The sequence below is a fragment of the Scheffersomyces amazonensis genome, assembly GCF_036850825.1.
Source record: "Scheffersomyces amazonensis strain UFMG-HMD-26.3 chromosome Unknown RJT21scaffold_3, whole genome shotgun sequence".
In the NCBI taxonomy this organism is placed as follows: Eukaryota; Fungi; Ascomycota; class Pichiomycetes; order Serinales; family Debaryomycetaceae; genus Scheffersomyces; species Scheffersomyces amazonensis.
The window spans coordinates 1,578,556-1,598,779 of NW_027042743.1; the positions used below are offsets into that span (position 1 = coordinate 1,578,556).

Consider the following 20,224-nt stretch of genomic DNA (forward strand, 5'->3'; position numbering starts at 1 on the left):
AAGATATGGAAGACGATATTGGACAAAGGGCCCTTTTGGATTTACTAAGGGATCGTATACATAATCAGTCTAATAGCAATAGCAATAGCAATAGCAATAGCAATAGCAATAGCAATAGCAATAGTAATGGTAATGGTAATGGTAATGATATCAATAGTATGAATATCAATACTAATACCAATACTAATACTAATACTAATGCCTATAGTGATAGACCTCAGTTTGAATCTAATGATAATAGCGTAATCAACTCAGAAACAAGCTCAATAAGAGAGAGTCCTCCTATTACTAACTCTTCATCTAGTATAAGTATAAACGTAATAGAACCTCCGGTCACTTCAAGATCAATAGAGAATGGTTCAAACCCCGGTAGAAGACAACGACATCGATTAGAATCACTAACTTCTGCTCCAAGACATAATCATATCACTAGTGGATTTAATCCAAGAGTATCACCAGTACCCTCTGGTCAATCATCTACTACCACTTCTACACCTTTATCTAATTTCCCCGGCCATTTCCCAACCGAATCTTCTGATATATCCCAATTTCCTGGTTACTTCCCCTCAGATAAGTCTCCATCAATAGTACAAGTTCCAAGTACTCAACTACAAGCTCAACCACAAAGAAGCAAACCTGAAATGCAAATGCAAATACAAAATCAAAATCAAAATCAAATACAAAATCAGAATCAATATCAAAATCAAAATCAAGCATTAGTTCGAACTAATAATCAAAATCAAAGTCTTATTAGGAATAATAACAATCATAATCATAATCAAAATCGATCTAATATGCCTATTATGATGTCATTTAATGGAAATAATTCTAATAATACTAGTAATGATGATATAGAAATTATCTCTCTAAGTTCGAGTGATGATGAATCCAGTAGTAGAAATGAATTAATGAATCCTACTAAAATGTACACTCTTTCTGATTTACTTGATGCTCGAGTTCAACCTCCTCCTCAACCTGAAGAAGATGAAGTTATTGATTCAGATGATGATCTTATGATTATAGATGAAGAAGAAGCCAAGAAAGTATCACATTTCAAACCGTCTGAGTTTAAAAGACATAATGATGTGTTTAATTATAACAGTTTAGTTCCAGCTTTTGAACCACCACCTGATTCAATTCATCCAAATGGTAATATACTGACAGAAAATTCATTATTTAATAGACCAGCACCTGTTCCTCATGTTTCAGATCCCGGATTTCAAGTAAGTAGTCATGAATTAAAAGAATTAGATAGTCGAATTCATAATTTATCTAAAGAACAAGAAATGATAAGAAGATCAGTAGTTCAACTTGCTAAAGAACAAAAGGAATGGTCAGAAAAGATTCAAAAAGCTAATATAAAGATAACTGATTTAAATAATATATTAAGTACTGATGCAGCTAATGGATTAAATCAAGATATTAGAAATCTTTTAACTGCCAAGGAATCAGAAGTTCATAGATATAAAGCTAATCATTCTCATATAAGTAATATGTTAAAACATACTATGGATAAATTTCGATCAATTCTTAATCAAATTCAAACTTTTCAAGCCAGACAAAGTGAAATTAGACATCGAATTAATCCAATGAATCATGCTAATACTTTATTAGGTAATAATCTTCCTCCAACTAATTTACAAGTAAATGGTAGACCATCATATATTGAAGATTCTTTACAAGATGAAGATATTCAAGATTCTTTACCCCTTGTAGGATATCTGGCAAATATTTATACTGATAATAAAGATTTACAAACATTAATTGATAATATAAGACCTGATGAAGATTTAGTTGAAGGATTAGAACCAACTCCTAAAGAACTTTCAATTAATTTAATGAAACATCAAAGAATGGGATTAACTTGGTTAAAAAGAATGGAAATTTCCAATTCTAAAGGTGGGATACTTGCTGATGATATGGGACTTGGAAAAACCATTCAAACCATAGCATTAATTATAGTTAATAAAGTTGAAAATCAATCTCCAACCCTTGTTATAGCTCCAGTATCACTTTTAAGACAATGGGATGCAGAAATAAAATCAAAACTTAAAAGTGATATATTAATAAGAGTAGCTATATTTCATGGTAATGATAAAAAATCTCTTTCATCATTTTCAAAACTTGAAAGATATGATGTAATATTAACTTCTTATGGTACATTATCATCCGAATGGAAAAAACATTTTAAAGAATCATTAGAACAAACTACTGATAAAAAACAATCAGCAGTTTATATGCCACCAAGTTCATCAGGAGGTAAAAGTTATATATCACCATTTTTTTCAAAAGATGCATTATTTCATAGAATTGTTTTAGATGAAGCTCAACAAATTAAGAATAAATCATCTTTAGCATCAAAAGCTGTAACTTATTTAAAGGCAGAATCTCGATTTTGTTTAAGTGGTACTCCAATTCAAAATAATGTTGAAGAATTATATCCTTTCTTAAGATTTCTTAAGATTAGACCTTATAATGTTGAATATAAATTTAGAACTGATATTGTTTTACCACTTAAAGGAGGAGATTATGATGAATTTGATAAAGATAATAGTATGAAGAAATTACGAGCACTTTTAAAAGCAATATTATTAAGAAGAACAAAAGATTCATTAATTGATGGTAAACCAATATTATCATTACCTAAAAAACATGTAATATCTGATTTTGTTGAAATGGATAAAGAGGAAAAATCATTTTATGAATCTTTAGAACTGGGGATTCAAAGTAAAGCTCAAACTTTAATGAGTCAAAAGAAAGTTGGACTTTATTCAAGTATTTTAACTTTACTTTTAAGATTACGTCAAGCATGTTGTCATCAATATTTAGTTGAAATTGGAGAAATGAAATCTAAGAGTGAAGATAATTCCGGTTCAAAGAAGAAAAATTGGCCAGAAATGTTAAAACAATTATCCATGTTAGAACCTCAAGCAATTGAAAGAATTAAGAAAGTTAATTATAATTCTAAATCAAAATCGTCTAATGAAATTAATACTGGTATTAAATCGGATATTAAACCTGATATTATTAAATCGGATATTAAACCTGATTTACTTGCCCAAATAAGTACAGAATATTCAGTAGCAGAAGAAGATGCTTTAACTTGTCCTATTTGTTTTACAGATATTTCTTCAGAAGATCCTATATCAATATTAGGAAGTTGTGGACATGTTCTTTGTCAAGGATGTGTTGATTCACTTTTTGAATATAATACAACTGATGAAGATAATCGAGGAATTCGTCAAACTAGTTGTAAAGAATGTGGCAAACCTTGTAAAGAAACTCAAGTTATTGATTATGTTCTTTTTAAGAAAAGACATATTGATATGTATGATATTGGTAGAATGAATCAATTTTGTAGTGTTTATTATAGTAATAATGATTCAAATCATCTGATGATAAATAAATTGGTTCAAAGAGATGGAGGATTAACTCCTTCAATAAAAATTGAAAAATGTATGGAACTTTTAAAATCAATTTTTAAAGATTATGGTAATGAAAAAGTTATTATATTTTCACAATTTACTACTTTATTTGATATTATGGAAAAAGTTTTAAAACGTGAACATATTGAATTTTTAAGATATGATGGTACCATGTCAGTAGATTCAAAGAATAGTACTATTAAGAAATTTTATCAATCAAATATTAAAGTTTTATTAATTTCTTTACGAGCAGGATCAGTTGGTCTTACATTAACATGTGCATCTCATGTAATTATAATGGATCCATTTTGGAATCCATTTGTTGAAGAACAAGCTATGGATAGAGCTCATAGAATTGGACAAGAAAGAGAAGTATTTGTTCATCGAATATTAATAACTCTGACAGTTGAAAGTCGTATAATGGAATTACAAGAAAAGAAGAAGATGTTGATATCTGCCGCTCTTGATGAGAAAGGTATGAAATCAGTTTCACGTCTTGGTACAAGAGAATTAGGATTTTTATTTGGATTAAATTCCTTACAATAGTAGGAGTAGTGTGTGTGTGTGTGTGTGTGTTTTATTTATTTCATAAATTTGTATTATCAATACTAGATTAATATCTAAATTTTTTAACTTTAATTAGGTTTCTTTCCCAATCTTCTTCTGTTATTAAGGGATTATCGATATAACATAAATTCCATCGTATAACAGATTCGAAATCAGCATTAAATTTAGCTAATGATTTACATAAATAAATTATTTGTAAGATAAGTCCATCCTTTTGACCTTGCAAATCTATATCTGAATCAAATTCATCATCTTGTTTAGTTTGAATTATTTCTGGTAAATATTCAATTAAACTTGAAGATAATTGATTAGCTAGACTTCGTATAAATTGATTAATTAAAAGATCATCTTCTGAAGTAGTGGTACTAGTAGTAGTACTAGTAGTAGTACTAGTAGTAGTACTAGTAGTAGTACTAGTAGTAGTACTAGTAGTAGTACTAGTAGTAGTACTAGCAGTTGAAGAATTAAATATGGCATAGTAAATTGATAATGAATTGAATATGAATTCTCTATATACTTCAATAAATCGTTTTAAATAAGTCAATTTATTGAATTTTATTAATGGTTTTAAATTCGATATTTCATCAGTTATAAATTTGTATCTAGCATTAAGAAATATGATTTTAAGTAATTTATCCTTTTGTTGTTGTTTATTAGTTGAATTGGATTTTATGGAGAATGTTGATGATAAATTGGTTGACAGGCTAGTAGTATTAACTATATCTAATTTATTTAAAATTTGAAAGATCTTTAATATATTATTCTGTTTTAAATTAGTATTTAATAATTTAATTAATCCCTTAACCATCATTCTTAATTCATGTTCAACTTGATTCTGAATCTTTTGAAATATAGATAATTTAGGAAATCTAATAATTAAAGCTTGAGTTAACATTGATATTTCAAGTGATTCTTGATAATTACCTTGAAGTATACATAATTTACATAAAGTTGGTAATTCTAAAATATCTAATACTGAATCAATATTTGATAATATTGAATTATTAATCTTTATAGCATTAGTTAATTTTTCATTAATACTTATTTGAAATTTATTAGGATGAATTGATGATGATGATGATGATGTTTGAATATCAAGAACTTTTAACATAGAATCAATTTCTTTATTATAATCTACATCAATATTATCAGTTATATGATGTAAATCATTACTAATATCTATAATTAATTCTCGATTTTCATTAGTTAATGATGCTAACTTAATATTAATTTCTCGCTGTTGACGATCTAATTCCGCAATCTCTTCTGTTAACGTAATTTTTTTCTCCACCCCATTATTATTATGGTTATTAATATTATTATTATTATTATTATTATTATTATTATTATCTCCATCTCGTGATGTCGCACTAGAAATTGATGTCGTAGTAAATACTTCTGTTGACAATAATTCATCATTAATTAATAGATCTTGTAAGTACTTTTCTGAACTCTGCCTCAATTGAGTATCTGATTCAAGATACTTAATTAATTCTGGTTCTAGTCCAGATTTTAGAGTATCCAACAATATATCAGACATATTTTATTATATTATCCCATACTCTATATAACATCAAATTTGACAGTACTTTATAGCGTGTTAACTCTTTTCGTGATAAATCCATTTTGTTACATACACGCCCCCCTCATACACTCACCCATAATTTTGTTCGATAAAGGGACTTCGAGGAAGAGACTTAAGTTAAGTCAAGTTAATTTTATTTTATAGTTTAATTATATTGGTTCAATTAATTGATAGAAAAATAATAGTGCTAAGATGGAAGGGTTATTTTTCAATGTTAATTATGGATATGTTGAAGGAATAGTTCGAGGTTATAAGAGTGCATTATTAAGTTCTAATCAATATGTTAATCTTACTCAATGTGATAATTTAGAAGATTTAAAATTACAATTATCTTCAACCGATTATGGGAATTTTTTAGCATCTTATTCAGGAATTTTAAGTACAAGTATTATTCAAGATAATTTATCAAAAAAATTATATCAACAATTTCAATATTTAAAATCCAATTCAAGTGGGAAATTAACTAAATTTTTAGATTATATTAGTTATGGTTATATGATTGATAATGTTTCATTAATGATTACTGGAACATTACATGAAAGAGATAGATCGGAAATTTTATCTAAATGTCATCCATTAGGTTGGTTTGATACTTTACCAACTTTATCAATTGCAACTGATATTGAAAGTCTTTATAATACCGTATTAATTGATACACCATTAGCACCATTTTTTAAAAATTGTTTAACAGCTGAAGATTTAGATGATTTAAATATTGAAATTATTAGAAATAGATTATATAAAAATTATTTGGAATCATTTGTTGAATTTATTGAACAAGAATTTACAAATCCTGATCAAGAAATTATGTTAAGATTATTAAATTTTGAAGCTGATAAAAGAGTTATTAATATTTCATTAAATTCTTTAAATAATCCTGATTTAACTACAGAAAATAAACTTTCTTTATTACCAAATTATGGAAAATTATATCCAACTTATCATAATGAATTAGCTCAAGTTGATGATTTTGAACAATTAAAATCAATTGTTGAAAATATTGGAGAATATAAAGATATATTTAGTGATGGTGATAATGGTTCTGGTAGTGGACCAAAGAATTTGGAAGATTGGTTTTATTTATTAGAAATGCAATATTGTAAAAATGCATTCACTCAACAATTTACTTTATCGACTGTTTGGGCTTGGTTAAGATCTAAAGAACAAGAAATTAGAAATGTTACATGGATTGCTGAATGTATAGCTCAAAATCAAAAAAACAGAATCGATAATTATATATCTGTTTATTAATTCTATCCAATTTATTTCTTCATATTAGTTGTTTCTTATAAGTATAAAATTATCATATATCATAAATACAATTCAAATTTTAATTTTAATTATAATATTATAAAAATAATGGTATTTCAACTGCTCCACCAACAGTTTTGATTTCTTCATCTTTCTCTTCATTATTCTTATTATTCTTATTATTCTTGGACTTTTTACGACTAGATTTCTTCGGAGGAGGTCGAGGCTCTACTGATTCATGAATAGTATCGTTAACTTGTATTGTACCATTTTGAGCATTAGCCGTAGCTGAGTTGTTTAATGCAGAAACGTTTCGGAATGATGCGTATGAAAGTGTTGGTCTTGTAGGGCGATTTGAATCATCATCATTTTGATATTGTTGTTCATCTTCTTCTTCGTCTTTTTCATCTTCTTGTTCTTCTTCTTCTGCTATCATTTGATAATCAGAAGCAGCACTTACAACTTCTTTATTCCCATTATATCTCTTTATATAATCATAACTCTCATCATCAAAGATATTATTAATTATGTTAACTGAATTTCCATCATCATCATTAGAATTCTCATCATTAATTAAACTCATTGATTCTAACATATTAAAAGTAATTAAAGTACCTGTATAATTAACCAATTGAGGATTTTTACATAAGAATTGAATTGATAGTATCCCATTAATATCTTTGGAAATCTTACATTTGGAAGAGAGTTTACTGGCTTTAATAATCTTTATAAATGTTGAGAAATTATAACATGATATTATAGATGAATGGATTTGTGCATGAGGAGTAGATGAAGATGTAGATGGTGATGTGGAATATATTTTAAGTTGTTCAAGAATAGTTCTTTCATTAGGAAAGATTAATTTCAGATGACCTATTGGACCATTTGAAATAAAATTCAATTGATTATCAATAAATTTAATCTTCTTTCGATTATTTTGTTTTTGTTTATTATTTCCAAGTGATCTTATTTCATTAGATACATGTATATATAAATCTGTTGTATTAATTTGATTTAAATCTTGAAGTAAATTGGAAAATACATCACTTTTTAACATTAATTCAAATTGTAATTCATTATGATTTATAAGTAAATAATCAGTATTATCATTAGTTTCACTATCAGGTTCAAAATCATAAGGATAATTCATATCAATAAGAAATGTTAAAAATTCAATTTTTTCACTCATAAGATTATCTTCAAATTCAATAATTAATGGTTCACCATGACCATTATATGTTATATAACAAGTGACATTATCAGTAGTAGAAGAATTTAAATTTGAATTAGAATTAGAATTAATAGTTACTGAATTATTATAATGATTGGAATTTGAATTAGATGCCTTTAATTTGGAATTGGAATTAACTATAGAAGAAGATACAGAATTAAATGCATCACTAATTAAAGCTATATCAACTCCTAAACGTAAATCTTCACCTAATTCATCAATGGCATTTTCATTATATATAAAATTAAATTGAGAAAATAATGTAGGATCGATATTTAATTGAACATTTGATACATGATTATATTCAGTATATATGGTTATACCATTTTGAGATATTATGAGTAAACCTTGAGAATTAATGGCTGTTAAACATGAAAGTATATCTGCTATATGAGATATTTGACTAGTGGAAGCTTTGAATGTATGGCTTTTATTATGAGATGAAATTTCATTATTATTATTATTATTATTATTATTATTATTATTATTATTATTATTATTATTATTATTATGATTATTATTATTATCTACTGGTTCTTCTTCTTCCTGACTCGGTAAGAATAATTGAGACATGAGTTTGGCTACTGTCTCTTAAGTAGAATCAGATAGTTTAAGCTAAGAATAAACTATTTGTAGTTGGACGTGTCGTAGTCTATGTCGCAGATCACAAATAATTCGCAATCATTTAAATGTCTCTCACCCATGGTTAATTTCTACATAACTCCTAGTCTACTATATTGAGCTAGTCTTATTCTCAATTCACCATATCAGAGCATTACTTCATGGATGGTAGATATTATTCAATTTGATCAATAAACTAAGTGTGAAATTCCACAGTAATTCTATCCCTATTCATGGGAATACCTGTATCTTATATAAGGAATTGAATCTATAAAATGTCAAAGAACTTGTTATGGATATTTTATAATATACTTACAGGTCTACAATTGAGCACTTTCATATAGAGATTAAGCTGAAGTTTATGTTAGAGTCATTCCGAGAGGATGAAAATGGCGACTGTTGGACTTTACTTAACCATATGCCAATAATAAAGCTTTGATGTAACCTTCTGCGAAATATTAATACTCATTTACTTTTCTTTATCGGAGATGCGTTGCACCACTGCCAATGCGACATGAAGTAACTACTACAACTTATCGTTATATTTCAAAGTAAGAATAGTTGAAAACATTGGGTAGTTATAGTGGTCATACATCCATACCCATACCTATATCCATACCCAGATAGAAAACGTTTGTGTATCGTTGACATTCTTTGTTCAGCCTGAATGCCAAGAAACAAACAAAACAAAATAAATGTATAGTATTTGTGCCATATATCGTATGGACACGAAGGAATTCGAATTGTAATTTGTAGTTATTGAACTAATTCGATGGAGCCCATTAGTCGATTAAAAAAAGTATAATATACTTAACATACATACATTAATCTTGTACATGTATATAGTCATAGTAACAAGTACTCAATTGCCTCATTAAAACAATAAACACCGTACAGAACATTCTCTGCATCAATAATACAAAAACTTCAGCTTATCTCCATAAAATCTAAATTCTAATTTAAATTACATCAGAAAATTTTATAATTTATTAAATTTATAAATTTATAAATATTATTATTTCCTGATTTTCATTCTATCTTATTTCCCATCTTATACTATTTATACTTTTCCAGCAAATGTCTCATTATTAAAAGTGCTAAAGTAGCATTATCTTACATAACATAATATCATATATATATCATACAATATCATATAGTATCATATCATATCCATAATAATTTAATAAAAATTTCATAAATATATCAAATTCATTTAATTAAATATCATAATGGTGTGGAGTCAATTAGAGCTTGAAACTCCTCATATAGCGTATGCTTGTGTGGGGATATTTAGTACTCTATTCTCTCTTGTATCATTATTTGTTAAAGAAAGATTATATATTGGTGAAGCAACCGTTGCAACAATAGCAGGTCTTATACTAGGACCTCATTGTCTTGGATGGTTTAATCCAGTTACTTGGGGTAATACTGATTATATAACTCTTGAAATTTGTCGAATAGTATTGTGTATTCAAATAGTTGCTGTAGCTGTCGAATTACCAAGAAAATATATGAAAAAGCATTGGTTATCAGTTGCAATATTTTTATTACCTGTAATGACTTGTGGTTGGTTAATTGTTGGATTATTTATTTGGGTTTTAATCCCCCATTTTAATTTTAGTGATGCATTATTAGTAAGTGCTTGTGTAACAGCTACTGATCCTGTTTTAGCAGCTGCAGTTGTTGGTAAGGGGAAATTTGCTGAAAGAGTTCCTGGTCATTTAAGAAATTTATTATCGGCTGAATCAGGTTGTAATGATGGAATGGCATTTCCATTTATTTATCTTTCATTAAATTTAGTTTTATATCCTGGTCAACCAGGAATAATTATAAAAGATTGGATAACTTTAACCATATTATGGGAATGTATCTTTGGTTGTATTTTAGGTACATTTATTGGTTATTCATTAAGAAAATTAGTAGCATTTGCAGAAACAAAAAATTTAATTGATAGAGAATCTTTTCTTGCAATTTTTATATTTTTAGCCTTTAATTCTGCTGGTATTGGTTCAATGTTAGGAGTTGATGATTTATTAGTTTCATTTGCAGCTGGTACATCATTTGGTTGGAATGGAGAATTTGCTAAAAAAACTGAAGAATCTCATGTATCAACAGTAATAGATTTATTATTAAATTTAGCATTTTTTGTTTATTTAGGAGCTATTATACCTTGGCCTCAATTTAATAATGGTGCACTTGGCTTGGATGTTTGGAGATTAATTATTTTAGCAATTGTTATTGTATTTTTAAGAAGAGTTCCTGCCGTTTTAGCTTTAAAACCATTTACTCCTGATGTCAAAACTTGGAACGATGCATTATTTTGTGGACATTTTGGTCCAATTGGTGTAGGAGCTGTATTTGCAGCTATTTTAGCTCGTAAAGATTTAGAAGCTCATTATACAACTGAAGAAACTCCCTTGGCTGAATTACCTAATGAATCTCATCCTCATTATCAATTAATTGCTACCCTTTGGCCTTTAGTATGTTTTATTGTAATAACTTCAATTGTAGTTCATGGATCTTCAGTAGCAGTTTTAACCCTTGGTAGAAGATTAAATAAAATGGCAATAACTTTGTCATTTACAATTACTGAAAATAATGATCAACCTGGTTCATGGTTTGATAGATTAAATGAAAAAGTTAGATTAAATGATTTAGAAAAAAATGAATCTATTTCTTTAAGCAGAATAGATACTGATGCTCCACCAAATTTTTCAAGATCTAATAGTATTGAAACTAGTGGTATAAAAGTTCGACCTGCTGGTGGAGCTAAAAGAAAGAGAAGAAAGAGAAAGACTGGTGGACCAGGATCTAGATTAAAAAATACTCTTTCAAAGGTTACAACTCAAGATCAACCTGATTTAATTAATAATCCAACTTTTGAAAGACAAAGACCACAACCAGAAGTTTTACAATTGGGTAGTAAATCTCAACCATCAACTTCGGCAGAGGAATCTCCAGTTAAATTAAGTGATACATCATCATCAACTGGTCAAGGATCTTCTAAAACAGCAGCCACCAATGTTTCATATAATAAAGAATCTGGTCATGAAGAATTTGGTGAGAAATTATCTGAGCCTGAAAAGCCTATTCCTACAACCATGGTTCAAGATGGTGATACATTAATTGTTGAAGATCAACATGGAGAAATTCTTGATACTTTTAAGACTACATCTCCAACACCTTCTCCATCTCGTCGTCCAAGTGTATCTCCTGGCCCTGGTCTTGATGAATCTGCAAGTATTCATTCTGAAGGTTCACTTCGTCGTCATATTTCTCGTTATTCATTCTCATCTGATGAAGGTGGTGAAGCCGCTTCATCGGATAATGAGAAATCTATTGATCGAGCATTATCCAGAACAATTAGTGGTAAGAAAAAACTGATGTATAATAAGAAGAATCCAAAGCAAAGAGTTAATGTTTATAGAATGGATAATTTAATTATTGTTGAGAATTTAGATGGTGAAGTCATTAGAAGATTTAAGATTAATCATAAACCTAGAAAATCATCAGTTAGCAATACAACAAATACTCCTGAAATTAATGAAATAAGAGGTAGATCAGGTTCAATTGTTGGACGTGCATTAGCATATGTTGGATTTAAAAATAAAGATGAAAATGCGAATGTACCTACTATTAATATTAGTGAATCAAAGCCAAGTCAAGAGCCTTCTACTTCTACTGCTACTAATCTGAATATTGCTACTGGAAATCAACAGTACTTGTCTATTAGACCCAGAAGAAGGTCACCATCGATTCGTGAACGGGATGAAGAAGAAGAAGAAGAAGAAGAAGAAGAGGATGAAAACTTGTCGCAAGACTCTGAAGATGCTGAAGATTCTGAAGATGAAATGGAAACGGAAGTTGAAAGAAGAAGAAGATTGGCTGCGCTTGGCAAACTTCCTGCTGCTCGTGATGAAGATGATGAAGAAGATTAGTCAAACCACAATAAAAGTTAGATAATAATACCCCCAGCATAAGGTTTTATTGATTTATATATATATTAACTAATATAATTATAACTAATTAGCTATTACTATTTATTTCCTTATATACATAATAAATTATTTCATTAATTTGCAGCTTTTTTCCATCCCGCGGCTTGTCGGTAGTCGGTGACTTGCATCCCCACAAAAAGAGTTGAGGTTGTGCGAACGACATAAATTATCACTCACTAATTAAGTTCCGTAAGTAGTGTTGTACTATATACTTATACTAGACATCATGGATCTGTCACTATCATTCTCTTCAGGGTCATTCACGTCTAATCGTGTCATAGAAGACACGTACAAGCTTGCGTTGAAGTTATTTATGAATAAGAACTTTGATAAATCATACTCTATAATTAATAAATTATATCAAGATAGTACAATTGAATATCTGAAGGGACTCATTTCTGAAAGATTATTTATTAAAATTATTATATTATATTTAACACAAATTGGTTTAGCACTTGGTAAAAGAACATCATTTAGATTATCCCAAATTGAAAATAATCGAGTCATTAATTTAATTATACAAGATACATTATTAAATCAATTTAAACAATCTTTTGGAGGAGATATAATTAATATTCCTTTAGAAATTATTTATAATTATGTATTATTATTCATTACAAATCGTGAAGTATTATTGGTTAATGATAAATCATTTTTAGCTAAAATTAGAACAATTTATGGTACAGCTAATTTAAAAACTAATGATCATAATGAAGATAAATATTTAAAACGTTTAAATGATTTATATGTATTTGAAGTATTACCTACTTTTGATGAATTTGAAGAATCTCAACATGTTATTCAATCAAATCCTATATATTCAGATGATATTAATGAAAATTTAAAGAAATTAAGACAAATTCAACAGAATAAATGTGAAATTATTGAACAGGAAAAACAAAGAGAATTAGAACGTAAAAGATTAGAACATGAAGCTAAACAACTAGAAGTTGAAAAACAAAAGGAACGTGAAAAGCAACTGAATTTGAAATATAAATCCATCAAGGAAATTCAAAAACAATACTCTCCATCTTCATCGATTGAACAAAAGTTAGTTAATGATAATGATAATGAAAATAAAGATTTAAGTCAATTAAATCAATTAAATCAAATTAAATCAAGATTATTCTATACTTATAGGTTAATTAAAGATTATATTAAAGAGAATTCACCAATTATTCTTATTATAATAGTCCTTCTTTTCATTATAAATAAGTTCCTTAACCTAAAACAAATCAAATTGAAGGATAGATTACTTGAAACAATACGAATGGCTTTCAAAGTTAGCTTTTTATAGTCTAGTATATAATGTGTACATATATATATATATGTGTTTATATATATGTATATATACCTAATAGAATTTAATATGGGGCTACTATGTCTCGAGCCAAAAAGACTGCGAGTATGCATTTACAAAACTATGGCGTTTTCTGAAATATTCACAATTTTTATCATCAACTGTATATCTCAACCACTATGACTATAAGTAGTACTACATCTGAGATTCAACAGGGAATTTGGGTCATAGGATATGGATCATTAATATTCAAGCCTCCTCCACTTTATTCATTTAAAGTTACAGGATATTTGAAAGGTTACGTAAGAAGATTTTGGCAAAGTTCTTCAGATCATAGAGGTACACCAGAATCTCCTGGTAGAGTTGTAACTTTAGTATCACTAAAAGATTTAAAATCAAATTCTAAATTCCATAATGATTTACATATGTATGAATTAAATGGTCGTCCTTATGAATCTGAAATACTTGATGAATCTGAATCTGAAAAATTCTCTATCCAAGATATAGATCATAAAATTAGTCAATTAACCATTGATGATTTAAGAGTATGGGGTGTCGCATATTATATATCACCTGAGCATGTTCAAGAAATGAAAGAATATCTTGATGTTCGTGAACAGGATGGTTATTCAACTCATAAAGTTCCATTTCATATCATTCATACTGAAGATACTCCAGAATCTAAACAAGTTCTTAAACATACTCAAATAGATGAAAAGACAGGTGATTATTTTATAGAATCAATGATTTATATAGGAACTATAGATAATGAATCCTTTATTGGACCTGAATCAATTCAAGATACTTCTAATATCATAAAGCATTCTAAGGGCCCAAGTGGTTTAAATTCAGAATATTTAATAAAATTAGCTAATGCTGTACGTCATCTCGATGATAATGGAAAATCAAGAGATTTCTATCTTGAAGATTTAGTTAGTTTGGTAGCTCATAATTAGCTTATAATATATACCCATTGCATTTATAGATTATGTATATTATTATTATCATATTATTATTATCATATTATTATTATCATTTGCTAAACTTGTATTGCAAAAATCTAATAGTTTATTAAGAAAAATAAAAAAAAGAAGCGAATCTCCCGGGGGTGAGTCGAACACCCGATCTCAAGATTACTTTGAGGAGAACCCATTACAGTCTCGCGCCTTAGCCAGCTTGGCCACCGGGAGGTTTTCGCTGAAAGAAAATTGTCTAGGCAAATCATAACAAGTTAAACATTACTTTTTAACTATTGCGGCATGGATTTTTATCCATTGGGCACGACCTTTATCCCAATTTTCATTTTCTATATAAAAGATGTATTTGCAGTTTTTATGATTTACTTTAGATATGGCTTATATCACTATGTAATTCGAATCTCAAACTTACTGTTATCTGTCTTGGTTGGTCATAGAATATAACTTTTAAAAGGAAAATTTAATTTTCATGGAATATATTTTCTCAAGAATGCTGCAAAAAGTAATAAAAAGATGTGAACTCCATTAATTCTATATATTATAGTAAATTAAGTTAATTCTAGAATGTTCTTTTCTGATCTATAATACTATTATTAAGGCTATAAATCGTATAGCAATATTATGGTAGCTTATAATCCTACTTCGTCTCTCTACAATATTTTCATAATTAACTCTAAGCCTTATGATATTATTTACAGATATTTCAAAAATTAATTCCTATGTGTAATAAATATATTGAATTACGATTCTATAAATCAAGGAATTGCTCGGAAGCCTGAAGTAATAAATTAGATAATTGATCAATCTCATGTTGAGCTCTACCAAAATCACCTTCAAATGCATAGTCCCTAATACTTGGGAAAGTATTCCATTCATATTTTCCATTATCTTCTTCTGGAGCAGAATAAGGTACTCCAAAAAGCAAGTTGATATAACCAGGTCTCTTTGGACTGGCATCTTGGGAAATAAACATTTGATTAAATTCAACCATATTATCATTCCATTTCCATCTATTCATAGCAAGTAAAGATGGTTCAATTCCAGAAGCATCTTTAACATAAGTATCCCAACTACCAACCCATTCATCAAATCTTCTTCCAGTAGCTTTTAATACATCATTGGCTCTACCAATTGATTCCAAATGCATTTGAGGAATATTTTTTTGTTTTATGTCCTTTACTAAGTCTTTAAAGTATTTATCTAAATCTGATTGATATTTAGAAATTGACAGTGCTAATCCATTAAAATCATAAGGTATTATAGGTTTTTCTACCAATTCTAATACAATTAAAGATATTAATTCAAGCAATTGTGTATGTTTTGTCATTAAAGGATCAATGTTTAATTTATTAAAATTTTCAAAAGTATCATAACAAGAATTCTTAGGATATTTCTTACCTGAAAATTTTATTTCAATTGCAGGAACATTCACTAAATTAATAAATGGTATATAATTTTTTTGTTCTATCATATTATTAGATATATCATCCTTACCATTATGTTGTTTCTTATAAAGTTCATATAAATTAATATTATTAGTTTCATCTGATTGAACTTTCTTAAGGGTATCTCTAATTAATTTATGAAAGAATGGATTTGATTTGATTGATAAAGTATCTCCACTAATTGCATCACTTAAATCAATATATGCATAACCTTGTTGCTTTAATTGATCTTTTCTATTTTGAATCCATTCAGCAGATCCTGCCAAATTATATTCAGTGGCATCAAATGATATAAAATAAATAGTTCTTGCTGGTATCCAATTATAATGTCTTTGAAGAGATGTAAATATTTTAATTAATTCTACTAATAAAGTAGTCCCAGTATTGGCAGATATGGCTCCATAACCAAGTGAATCTCTTGTTGCACCAATAATTATTCCTTTTTCTGCTTGTTCCCTACCTTGAATTGATCCAACTACATTCCAAAGGGGATGAGTTGGTCTTTGATCATTCTTAATACCTAATTGTATCTTAGGACCATTTTCAATTATACCTGAATAAAATCCATTTTTATACTTAATCCCATTCTTACCAAGTTTAGATAAGAAGACTAAACCATCAACATATGATATTGGTATAGTCGGTATTTTAGGAGTTATATCAGATCTGAACCAAGGTAATCTACTAACATACCCATCTTCTGAGGACCATCCAGGAGTTAAAACATCTCCAGGATTCATTCTATTTAAACCCATATTTTGTCTTTGTATATATCCATCATATTTTATAGTATTATCTTCTCCAATTTTAGCTTCTATTTCAGGAGAAATAAATATGATGGCTTTAATTTGTAACTGTTGAGCTACTTTAACTTTATTCAGATCTGGCATAGATCCACCATAATTTAATAATAATATTACATCCTTTAAATTCATCTTACTTTCTACTAATTGTTTAAAATCTTCTTCAGAACCATAATTACCATAAATATAAACACTTTCAATAGGTTCATTAGTATTTAATGAATTAGGATTAAATGATAAATATTGCATATCTGTATCATCAGTTTCATAAAGTTTAGCTTGGAAACTTCCATCCGATAATTTGACATATGTTTGTTTATCATTAAATACAGGATAATTAATATTACTTTGTAATTCATTAAAATCCATATTTTTAATTCCATTATTAGCCATATAACTTACAATATATTTAGCATATGTTAAGTCTCCCTTTGATCCAGCAAGATGAGGCATAGATGAAAAATATTCGAGATTTTCTTCCATAGATTTTGGATCAATATATTCTCGTATTGTTTTACCTAATTTATCTATATCATAAAATTTACCAGTTGAAAATGCTCCACCACTAGCTCCACTAATACCTTCATTTTGAGTATATTTTGTCATAAAATATATGAATCCCATAATGAAAATTACATATAATAATCTTTTTACTACTAAGGGATTTCCAAGTTTTAAAAGTGACTTTTCATAAGTATCTTGAAGATATTTATAACCTTCATATATTGGATCAATTATTTGTGATACTGGATGTATTACTTTATTATTGAAATTTGATGCAAATTTTTTAGTCATAAATGAAGCTCGAGAAAGTAAACCAGAATTACTCGAATTATTATTATCTTCTTCAGTATATCCATCTTCTACTTCAAATTGTTCTATTCCTTGACTTGTACTATTACCTACTTCATTAGCTAAATTAGATTCTACATCTTCATAGTTAGGAGGAAATGAAGGTAGATCTGATGGTCCGGAATTTAAGGCCTGATACGGCTGACTACGTGACATCTGACTATTCTTATATATCTATTCTTTATTATAATATCGAAGTATATCAAAATACTATAGTAATTATAAATTATTATATATCTTCCACATAATCTAAATTTAAACGATTACTGCGCATTCTTTTAGGGGAGTCTGTCTTAACAAAACAAACAAAAAAGTCATAAAAAACCTTTCTTAATAAAAGTCGTGTGGATCCATACCACAGTAGTAAAATGACTACTCGCTAATCTTACACTACTTATAGAAATTATTATCTTTAAGATTATATCTCGGACCGGAATTCATACCGATTAAAATATATTCATACCACAATTTTTATTTTCATAGTAATTAACAAATATATTCATATCAATTAAATTACACTTAGTAAGGCTTTCAATGTGCCAATTGAAGAAATCGAATTTGGAGAAATGTAATAAAGGTTTGGATAAACGAAGCACCTGTTCGGCACATAAACGTGATCTAAAATTAGTCTAAAAGTCAAGTACTTAATTATATATATTAGAGGGGTTCATAACTTTAATGAATTCTTTTCAAGTTTATAGACCAAAGTTTCAAATTTAATGTAATTATTATAACATGTCGGATCTAAAAATGGGAATACTTGACAAGCATAGAATCCAGCTAATTTTGTTTTAAAATCAATCCAAAAGAATAAATTAGCCATACCACTCCAATAAATTGATCCCTTTTTTCTACCAGTAGGTAAATCATTACTACTGTATGCATTACCACTTAAAGAATATCCATCGGGTGTAATTCTTTGAATTTCATCATCATTAAACATTTTAGTAGATAATGATGGAAATTCCATTTCTATATCTGTTGGTAAATGATTTTTAATGGCAAATTTTACTGTTTCTTCCTTTAAAATTCGATTACCAGTATCAGGAGATATCCCATAATTGAGCCAAACTCTCATGAACTTTAAATAATCTCCCACATTTCCAAAGATTCCCTGACCTCCCATATCAATTTCAGGATCTAAAGTTACTCCTAATTTAGTCAATAACTTAAGGCTCTTATCTGATTTACGAATATGCAGTTTAATCATATTTGAATCATCATGAATATGAAAAGTACATGATGTCATTCCAATTGGTTTAAATATAACTTCATCAATATATTCTCCTAACTTCTTGCCTGTAACTTCTTGAATAATTAAACCTAACCAATCAATATTATGACCATACATCCACGCAGTTCCTGGTTCATGAACTAATGGTATCTTATGAGTTGAAAAATATTCTAAAGTAGGATAAATAGCATTAATATGAAGATCTTTCTTGGTAGCTAATTTGAAATAATCATAATTAAGAAATGCATACGAGAAACCAGCTGTATGAGTTAATAATTGTCTTGCAGTAATTTCATTCACTGGAGGTTTAGGAGGAATTGTAAAGGATCCATCTTCATCATCCACCAGATCAGGTTCAATTAATCCAATAGTTCCAATTAATGGTAAATGTTTCTTAACTGGCTCATCAAGATCAATTTTACCTTCTTCCCATAATTTTAAGAATGCCATAGAAGTAATAGATTTTGAACATGAAAAGAAACTCACTATATCATCTGGCTGTATTGGAACTCCTGTCTCTAAATTTCTAGTTCCGAATCCATTAAGATATATGGTTTCTTTATCAGTAGTAACACCAGCAACTAAACCATTTATAGGTGGAGTCTTTGCACCGGTCTGTTTTTCCGTAAGCAGTTTGAGGAATGGATCTATTTCCTTAGCAAGAAGGCTCTTTCTGTCTGTCATTCTCTTTATATCTTAGGTAACAGACTTATAACTGTATCTTGTACTTAGTACTCTAAGAGTTCAATATATACATGTAGCAAAGTGGGTGTTGTTGCTTCAGCTTCAACTCTAAATTAAATTGTACCCCACATGAAATTTTTCATGTGTTAAATTTCCGCTCTAAATCTTTTTTGCAACATCGGCTGAAAACCGAACCTCACTTTCTTTCAATCAGGCAGCCGCCAAAGCATATGAACAATAGCGGGACACCA

The 20,224-nt window shown here is 28.3% G+C and overlaps 9 protein-coding genes and 1 non-coding gene across 10 annotated transcripts; 5 read left to right on the plus strand and 5 right to left on the minus strand. All coding sequences in view use genetic code 12, as the record gives it.

The window, feature by feature from the left end:
* The first annotated feature begins 100 nt into the window (after positions 1 to 100).
* RJT21DRAFT_120604 (translocase) lies at positions 101 to 4,396 on the plus strand. Its single transcript, XM_064881785.1, has one exon. It carries the CDS (start codon positions 159 to 161, stop codon positions 3,969 to 3,971), a length of 3,813 nt encoding a protein of 1,270 aa, XP_064738804.1. The 5' UTR covers positions 101 to 158; the 3' UTR covers positions 3,972 to 4,396.
* RJT21DRAFT_35828 (Golgi transport complex subunit) lies at positions 4,006 to 5,651 on the minus strand. The gene has a single exon (XM_064884291.1). The coding sequence runs from the start codon at positions 5,530 to 5,532 to the stop codon at positions 4,039 to 4,041; it is 1,494 nt and encodes a 497-aa protein (XP_064738805.1). The 5' UTR covers positions 5,533 to 5,651; the 3' UTR covers positions 4,006 to 4,038.
* RJT21DRAFT_35829 (H(+)-transporting V0 sector ATPase subunit d) lies at positions 5,652 to 6,877 on the plus strand. The gene has a single exon (XM_064884292.1). It carries the CDS (start codon positions 5,770 to 5,772, stop codon positions 6,826 to 6,828), a length of 1,059 nt encoding a protein of 352 aa, XP_064738806.1. The 5' UTR covers positions 5,652 to 5,769; the 3' UTR covers positions 6,829 to 6,877.
* Positions 6,878 to 8,767, minus strand: RJT21DRAFT_35830 (uncharacterized protein). Its single transcript, XM_064884293.1, has one exon. The coding sequence runs from the start codon at positions 8,630 to 8,632 to the stop codon at positions 6,926 to 6,928; it is 1,707 nt and encodes a 568-aa protein (XP_064738807.1). The 5' UTR covers positions 8,633 to 8,767; the 3' UTR covers positions 6,878 to 6,925.
* Positions 8,768 to 9,909: 1,142 nt separating this feature from the next.
* On the plus strand, positions 9,910 to 12,618 carry CNH1 (Cnh1p; the record flags this gene model as incomplete). Its single annotated transcript, XM_064880229.1, has 1 exon — positions 9,910 to 12,618. The coding sequence occupies one exon, from the start codon at positions 9,910 to 9,912 to the stop codon at positions 12,616 to 12,618; it is 2,709 nt and encodes a 902-aa protein (XP_064738808.1).
* A 128-nt stretch (positions 12,619 to 12,746) lies between these two features.
* Positions 12,747 to 14,087, plus strand: RJT21DRAFT_120607 (uncharacterized protein). Its single transcript, XM_064881786.1, has one exon. It carries the CDS (start codon positions 12,905 to 12,907, stop codon positions 13,973 to 13,975), a length of 1,071 nt encoding a protein of 356 aa, XP_064738809.1. The 5' UTR covers positions 12,747 to 12,904; the 3' UTR covers positions 13,976 to 14,087.
* Positions 14,088 to 14,969, plus strand: RJT21DRAFT_120608 (gamma-glutamylcyclotransferase). Its single transcript, XM_064881787.1, has one exon. It carries the CDS (start codon positions 14,158 to 14,160, stop codon positions 14,932 to 14,934), a length of 777 nt encoding a protein of 258 aa, XP_064738810.1. The 5' UTR covers positions 14,088 to 14,157; the 3' UTR covers positions 14,935 to 14,969.
* Positions 14,970 to 15,076: 107 nt separating this feature from the next.
* RJT21DRAFT_t86 lies at positions 15,077 to 15,168 on the minus strand. The gene has a single exon. It is a non-coding gene; the product is annotated as a tRNA-Tyr (tRNA).
* A 417-nt stretch (positions 15,169 to 15,585) lies between these two features.
* On the minus strand, positions 15,586 to 18,291 carry RJT21DRAFT_120609 (putative zinc metalloprotease). The gene has a single exon (XM_064881788.1). It carries the CDS (start codon positions 18,209 to 18,211, stop codon positions 15,704 to 15,706), a length of 2,508 nt encoding a protein of 835 aa, XP_064738811.1. The 5' UTR covers positions 18,212 to 18,291; the 3' UTR covers positions 15,586 to 15,703.
* Positions 18,292 to 20,198, minus strand: RJT21DRAFT_120610 (uncharacterized protein). Its single transcript, XM_064881789.1, has one exon. The coding sequence runs from the start codon at positions 19,971 to 19,973 to the stop codon at positions 18,723 to 18,725; it is 1,251 nt and encodes a 416-aa protein (XP_064738812.1). The 5' UTR covers positions 19,974 to 20,198; the 3' UTR covers positions 18,292 to 18,722.
* Positions 20,199 to 20,224: the final 26 nt, after the last annotated feature.